A 7,751-nucleotide genomic window follows, 5' to 3' on the forward strand; every position below is an offset into this window, starting at 1 on the left:
ACAATCCCCCATGTCGGCAATGACAGGGGTGTTGCGGTAAACAAATGGTCCACGACCACACACTCGCTACGTGTTTGATTCACTTTATCTGGATGAACGAGTTGATAGTCCCAAATTTAAGAGTTAGCCCCCCCCCTCCCGCCACTTCAGCTGCTGGAAGAGACTAATGCGGGGCAATCCGAATATCGTCTGATATCATGAATATTACAATTACAGTGCATGCATTTGACAGTTCAAAAGAGCAAACACTGCAGTCTTACAGTGCCAGCTGAGCTCTACTGCGTATACCCTTCTTCATCGCGTCTACCTTGTACAAGAGTGCAGTCATGACATGCTTAATTACGTTGTGTATCTAGCTACAGAATCGCTCAGCGTTGAGGCGACGATGACACGTCCAGCCTTCTCCATGAGACTATTTTGCTGCGTCTGGAAGAACTTGCGCAACGTGTTGCCCAAACAGCCCATGACGACGTCCTGTGCATACGCGAGGTCCTCTGGACACGCCACCAGTCCGTCGTCTCGCTCCAAGTAGAGTTGGAGAAAGATCTCGACGACAGCCACACCCGCGTCAGAGGCTGCCGGTGTAATTGTCAGCCAGCTCTCGTTCCAATACTGTAAGCTCTTGGAGGGCAACACCATGCGCTCGGCAACAGCTACGATAGTCCGGTCCATTTCCTCGAACTTCTCCAAGTACTGGACGCCGTCCAGCTCGAGCATTCCCGAGGGACTTTTGAGACTCATGACGAACTTTTTATCCGATACCGTATCAGATTCTAAATTATAAAACTTACGCATCTGTAGAGTTTGTCCGGGTATTCACGGTACGTCGACAGCTCCTTCCACACGATCTCCGAGTCGTCTTCCAGCGAACAAGACATGGGCGTTGAGGTGACGAACTCGATCATCTTGCCGCGTCGTGGGTCTTGTTTGATGCGCATATCGCAGCTAATAGCGGGCGCGACCGTGTGCTCCTTGAAGTGAGCTTTGGCCGCCTTGTGCATGCGTCGAACGACGTCCTCCATCTGAGCTTGAACCTTCTTGTTCACTTGCGATGGCGTCGCATCGGTCGGAGACAGAAACGCTGTCTCCATCTCCAACTGAGCTGCGAACACGTAGTCCATACCACTGAGCACTGAGCGCTTCTGTAAAAGTCCTTGGAGAGCGCCATTCACTTTCTCCTGGTTGGCTAGGATGGACTTGAGTCGGCGGTTCGTCTTTCTCTGACACGAGACGTTCTCGATACTGCGCAATAGCCATCTCATGCCAGTTGGAAGGCGACTTCTCTTGACTCACTAACGCACCGTCGCTCATGGACGCGTCATCTAATTCTAGAACGACGTCTCCAGACAGGAATTTGTTCTGCTTGAGTAGTTCCACTTGCGTCTCGAGTTCTTGCGCCTGTTCTCGTAGAGCTTGAATCTCGGCACGCTTACGTTGTTGTAGTCGAGTAGAAGAGCTCCCGGCACTTCTAGCTCGCCGCTTCTTGGTCGGTTTATCGTCCTGACTCGAGGAAGACGCGGACAGCTTCCGCTGCGGCTTGGCACGCTTCCGTGTATTGACTGGCGCTCTGGGAGCGATCAGCTCCAATGGGGTGATTTGACTGAATAGATCAACGGGTGAGCACTGAACCAATGTGTCCGTTAAGCTCTGGTCGTTGATGTCGCAGCCGTCGATGAAGGCCAGCGCCTCCTCAAGCGACACGAATGTGTCATCTTCAGCTACGAAAATTTCCATGGTCTTGCAAACGCTCTGTCACAATGAAGGACAAGTTCCCTTGTCCTACAATGTAGGGTCAGTTGCAAGCCATACGTCGGACCCAGCCCGAATTCATGTAGCGGGGACGTCCTCGACGCCACTTGGTAGCTGGCTTGTGTCTTGCAGATCATCTTCCCACTCATGAGTAGCACTGCAGGCTAGAAGTAAGTAGAAACATTGATACCAGAAGCTTTCAATAAGATAGAAGGCAGTTCATTGAGGACTCTGCAGCTTTAGTTATGTTGACACAGGAAGACAGAAGTACGAGACCTTTTAGACGACTCGAAGTTGTTAGTAGGACGTTGTAAATTTAATGAGTAAGTCATCAATGATACTTCGTTATCATACTACAGTGTTAGCAGCTTCAGTGTAGCCTACACGACACCAGGGTCACAAAAAAATATCATAGTCGAAGCACTCTGTTCTTCTAGCCACCACTTGTGTTTTAGCGATCGAACGTGAACATGGCGATTTGCAGCAGAATACTTACCACCACACTCGCAATTGGATCGAGTTGCCAGCCGCTCCTTAGAAGTTGCTTCCCATCGTTTGCTTATTGGCTTTATAATATTGCTTGATATAGGCTCTAATGCTTTTTTTTTATTGTTTTCTCGATAATCCATCTTACGCAGATGATTTATCGTAAATTAATTATTCTTATTCACTGCTGATTTTCTAAACTTTGCAATCCAGAGCTGTTCATAAGCTTGAAGATGCTGTTGGTTGACAACCTCATACTATTTTACAAAGGTAATCTTGAATTTATCAGTTCCATATGCTCGAAAGTATGGAAAGATTGACATATGTGTATGCTTGCCTTCAACCCGGCGTCGAAAGTTATTTTCATGTCCTTGCCAACGCCATGATAACTTGTTGATAGTAGAACCGATTCACTTTTAAGATGAATGATTCTGTAGACTCGGCCAATCATTTATTTCTCAAATTGGATTCCAAATTTTATAGCTTCTTTATATTGATGAGCATATTTATCAGAATTAAAAATAATTAAGCTAAGTGTTGCTATCTCGTGCGATTGTCGCTTACTGATGCGCTTCAACCTCAGCTGAGGTTTATGTTGAGTTCCGAACCGGTCCCAAAATGATGTCGTACTTACTATAGCGCTTCAATTCTATAGTGAATTGCAACTAATTGGCAAATTGTGGGAACTCTGCTTCCAAAATTTTCGAAACTAAATTTTAATAACTAGAAGAGCTGTGGTTACATTGACATCTTCTGTTAGTGTTCGGGTTTCGAGTTCCTTTACATTAAAATCTAAAATATTTAAAGAGAGGGGGGGTAGAGTATAGAAGAGAAAGAAGAGATAGAGAGACAGTGCTGCGCTTTTTTTGTGGAACTTGCGCACTTCTGGATTTTAATAATCTGGTGGTCCCTACTTGATCATACAAAGTATGGGTTGCGGTTTACGTTTCAGAACTCCTAAAACTACTGGATTTAGATAACTACACCCGCTATGGTGAAGCATTGTCTAAAGTGACGATTGGGGACAATGTCCGAGAATTCACATTAGGACTTAGTAACTTCGCGCGTTCTTTCTCTTGGCGTACGCTAGTGGACGGAAGTAATGGATTGGGTTATATCGTCCGCTCACGCACTGCATAAATGATATCTAGAGTCCCCTAACACCCCTTAGAGACAGCGATGATGTACTACATGGTACGAGTATAGAGTACCGTACATGTACTCTAAAAAAAACAAGGTCGTGCAGCTCGGTTGAAACTTTCGGCTCGAAAGCATCGCCATTTTTAAATCTATGTGGGCACCATGTGAATAAGTGTGGCAATTGTGAGAGTGACGGCGTCGTGTGTTGGCACTGCTGAGCGCAATAATCTAGCGTTACAGGCTGCAGGTTTATTAAACGCACGATGTGGACGAGGCTATCGGTAGAGAACAAGAACAAATACCTTGATTTCGCTCTATCGACATTAAACTGCAAGCGTTTGCAGTTTTCCATCTCGATCGCCTTTGTCTGTGTCATAGTGAAATACTAGAGCGTCAGTCTTAGAATTCTTTCAGGGTTGCAAGAAACGTACTTAAGTGGAAAATATCAGATAAGTATCATCTTGCATCTAATATTTTTCGAAACTCCGAGTTAATATGAGATTTTTTTGTTAACTTTTTTTAAAATGCGCTACTATTTATATCTTAAAAGCGGCAATAGTACTATTAGTTTCAAAAATATCATATGATATTTGGTTACCATAAGCCCCTGATGTGCGTTACGAGGTGTGCATCAACAAATCGATGATAACGGCCTAATTAATTGGGACCAACCTACCGAGCGAAGCGAGGCCTCAAGCTTTACCTCGACCTCTGTAACGGGGTACGTAGCCCTAAGTGTATCCTGGTTACCTGAAGTGTGACACTTCACACTTCAGGCGTATGACACGTCATACTACGGGGATATTTAATACAAGGTACCAAGGTCGTATAAAGCCAACCATTGGTCAAACGACATTGCATTTCTATAGGTAACTTATAGTTTGTATTAAACCCAAACTTAACCTACCTATAAATATACTCAGTTTACAATCTACCTTATTTGGTCACTTCGCCCTCTTTAAATAAAAAGGGGACCTGTGAACTGCCGTTCACTGAGAGTTTGTATATTCTCGGAAGATAACTTCTTCTAGCGCAAGGTGCTGTGCGACCCCGTCACACTTAGTAGCACTCGTACTCAATCCACGCCACCGCAGGTAGACTACCTGAACCTCTCCGAAGTACGTTGCCATGGACAGGAACGACTTCTTCCATATGAACGACTCTCAGTTCGAGTCGGTTCGGAAGATGGCAGGCATCTTCAAGATGGAGGCCCTGCAGAGCCTGGTGGTGTCAACACCGGCCGAGCAGCTCGAGCGCCTCAATGCGTTCGACGCGTACGAGCAGGGCCTCATCGCGCATGTGCGGGAGTATCTGCAGGCTCCGGCGGCGATAGCAAATCCGCCTCACACGAAGCCAATACGGCTGAAGGTTAAGCCGTACGAGGGGAAGGAAGGCGAGAACCTTCACTTCTGGGTCCAGGAAGTAGAGCTCGCGATGGACGCGGCTCTGATCTCGACCGAGCAACGTCGTGTTGCTTTTGCACTCTCCAACCTTAGCGGCCGCGCTAAGAGTTGGGTGTACACACGGGAAGCAACATCCCCTGAATGTTTCACATCCTGGGCTCAGCTGTGTGAGCAGCTCCGAGCCGAGTTCCTCCCGGCGAACTACGAGTACCGCCAGCGTTCGCGCTTCCTCTCGTGTAAACAAGGGAGGCGCGAGCTGCACGAGTACGTGCAAGAGATACGAGAGCTCACGGCGACCCTAGTGGGAAACCTACTCAACGAACACATCAAGATGACTGTGTTCATGGACGGCCTTCGAGTGGGCCCCGCACGCACTCAGCTGTTCCGGGTACAGTTAAGCACCCTTGAAGAGGCGATTAAAGTGGCTCTTCAAGAAGAGTACAGCCATCGCCAGGCGCGTACGCCGGCCTCAGCGTGGCCTGGGAGTTCCTTGTCGGCTCCCGGTCGAACAAGCCCCAATGGACCAGTCCACATGGAACACGGGTCCGCCGAGCAGCGTGACATCCGCTGCTTCGGCTGCGGGAAGATGGGCCCCTTCAAGCGCGACTGTCCCGCGGAAAGACTCCGCAGACGGTCCTTCCCCAAGCCCGTCCTCAAGGGTCGCTGGCAGAAGCCAGGATCCCGGGGACAGGGGATTGCAGGGAACCAGTAGGGGCGGAGCGCCCTACGGGGGAAGAGCTAAGTCTTCGTGATGGGTGCGCGGGTGGCGCGTACCACGGGGATTAGCCCCTGAGAGTCTTCGCACTCTCGAATCGGCGAAGAGCAGCGGAGGGTTGCTCGTAGTACACGGATGTGTACGGGGATACGATCATCCCTTTAGAATCTTGATCGATTCTGGGGCGTCGAAGCATTTCGCACGCCGTCAGACGGTTGCTCGTACCAGCGACAAGTTGTCCGATGCTTTGAGAGAACGCAAGGCCAACGGGGACGGTGTCAATGCGCCTGGCCGACGAGAAGGTCGTCACTGTCCCCAACGTCCAAGTGGATCTGGCCGTCAATTTTGAAGACTTTGACAGCCTCGAACAGTTTACTGTTCTCGATATGGATCCATATGATATGATCCTGGGCATGCCCTGGCTTGAGAAGCACGAGCCCTGGATCGACTGGCGAGTCAAGGCAATCGGTGCCAGCCGCCCTATCCTCTTTGGGGATACCCCTGGGTTATGCCCGAGAGCTGCCCCACGTGGAGTTCTTGTGAGGACATGTTCTGGGCATGGGTGGAGTCTCTTAAGTACTCACCCACGGAGTTACGGGAACTCCATGAAGATCAGCTGCTGTCCCGCATCCTGGACCAGTGGGATCTTCGTGTGAGGTTTGCTCACTTGGTCAGCAAGCGCATGCTGCCAAGGGACATCCTGAAGCGCGCGGCTTCCAGCGCTCACGATAAGCGCGGGTACGGAATGTATTCATCGTCCGTACCCCGTTCGGGCAAGAAGCCCCGACCTACTTATGAAGCTGGCGCCGCTTCTGTTCCCAAATTGCGACAGCCTTCGGGCAGTCAATCAGGAGCCGTTCAATCGGCTCCTACGAGTTCTCGGAGTGGGCATAACCGCTCCACTTCACGAGGAGCTGTCGCTTACCGCGACGCCGTTACTCCTGGAGGATCAGCTCCACGTGGAAGTGGACTTCTCCATTCCGGTCAAGCAGGGGCGGGGGTGCCCTCGCACGAGTACGAGTACTCGGCGCCTACCGAAGGTCACTCTCGTCCGAGTGCTCCGATTGCGGGTCCGACACAGGGCCCTGAGGTTGACCGCCTCCGTCAACGTATCCTCGTGCTTGAGATTGCACTTGGCCTTGGGACTGGCGGTGGTGCTGCTGCCCAGGCCGAGAATCAGGGTGAGCTCGCTCGTCTTGCGGGCCGCCTGGACCTGTTGGAGCGAGGGGTCGCGAGCCTGCACCTGCGGGTGGATCGCCGGGCCTCTTCGTCCGATCTGGACGAGGCCTTTCGCATGATCCGACGGATCGAGGCTTTGTTGCCACGTCCGGATCCCCCTGCGGCACACTCCCAGACGTACGCGTATGGTGCGTACCCGGCGAACTCAGCGTACTCGGCGTATAGCTCTGGGGTCCGTTCGTTCGGAGCCCCTCCGGCGTACGGTCTTGACCGCAGCCTTGCCGTTCCGACCGAGGTTTGGGTGCCTGCTCCGACGCCTTCGTCGACGTCTGTGGCCCGCCGTCGCTTCGAGGAGCTGGGTCAAGGGGGGTCTGCGAGTCAGCAACCCCCTGCGGATCAAAGTACCGCTTAAGACGTCCAACATCGAACGTCGGGTGCGTCGTCATTGACTTTGGCAGGTCGACGGTGTACGACGCACCATGTCTGACCAGGACTGCAAATAGTCCAATGAAGCGGTGCTTCATCTTTTTGCTGCCGACAGAGCTGACAGTGTCAAGAGGTAGGTTCCTCGTGTCTAGCAATACTAAGTCTTCCACCTTAAATATACTTAAGTTTCCTCTTCCATGTTTGTCGGAGTACTCCTTTTGTTTATCTTGAGCCGCTGCCATGGCACCGCGGACCCTGCTGACAACGCTCAGCTTGGTATCCATAAAGGGTTCCACTTGTTTCTGCAGCGAAACAGGTCTCACATCTGAGACCTGGGAGGAAAGAGCTTTCCGAGCCTCTCCCCCACTTAGAATAGAGCGGTCAGTGTCTCCTCGAAGAGTGAGAGGCACCCTGGGGTGACGGAAGCCGCTCAAGTAGAACGGCGTGAGCCCCGTGGACGCGTGCACCGCGTTATTGAGCGCAAACTCAACAGCTGAAAGCTGCGTCGGCCACGTACGTGGTGCTGCCGCGCACACACTGCGCAGAGTGTCCTCGAGCACTCGATTGACGCGCTCTGTCTGGTCGTCTGTCTGCGGATGGTCCGCAGTGGACATCTGCAGACGAGTTCCCAGTAAAGGGAACAGCGTTTTCCA

The 7,751-nt window shown here is 51.1% G+C and overlaps 1 protein-coding gene across 1 annotated transcript; it reads right to left on the minus strand.

The window, feature by feature from the left end:
- Positions 1 to 339: 339 nt before the first annotated feature.
- On the minus strand, positions 340 to 1,257 carry PITG_09156 (uncharacterized protein; the record flags this gene model as incomplete). Its single annotated transcript, XM_002903426.1, has 4 exons — positions 340 to 747; positions 792 to 968; positions 1,113 to 1,178; positions 1,228 to 1,257. 4 exons carry the CDS (start codon positions 1,255 to 1,257, stop codon positions 340 to 342), a joined length of 681 nt encoding a protein of 226 aa, XP_002903472.1.
- Between the last annotated feature and the right edge of the window lie 6,494 nt (positions 1,258 to 7,751).

This window comes from Phytophthora infestans, genomic scaffold (assembly GCF_000142945.1).
Source record: "Phytophthora infestans T30-4 supercont1.14 genomic scaffold, whole genome shotgun sequence".
In the NCBI taxonomy this organism is placed as follows: domain Eukaryota; phylum Oomycota; class Peronosporomycetes; order Peronosporales; family Peronosporaceae; genus Phytophthora; species Phytophthora infestans.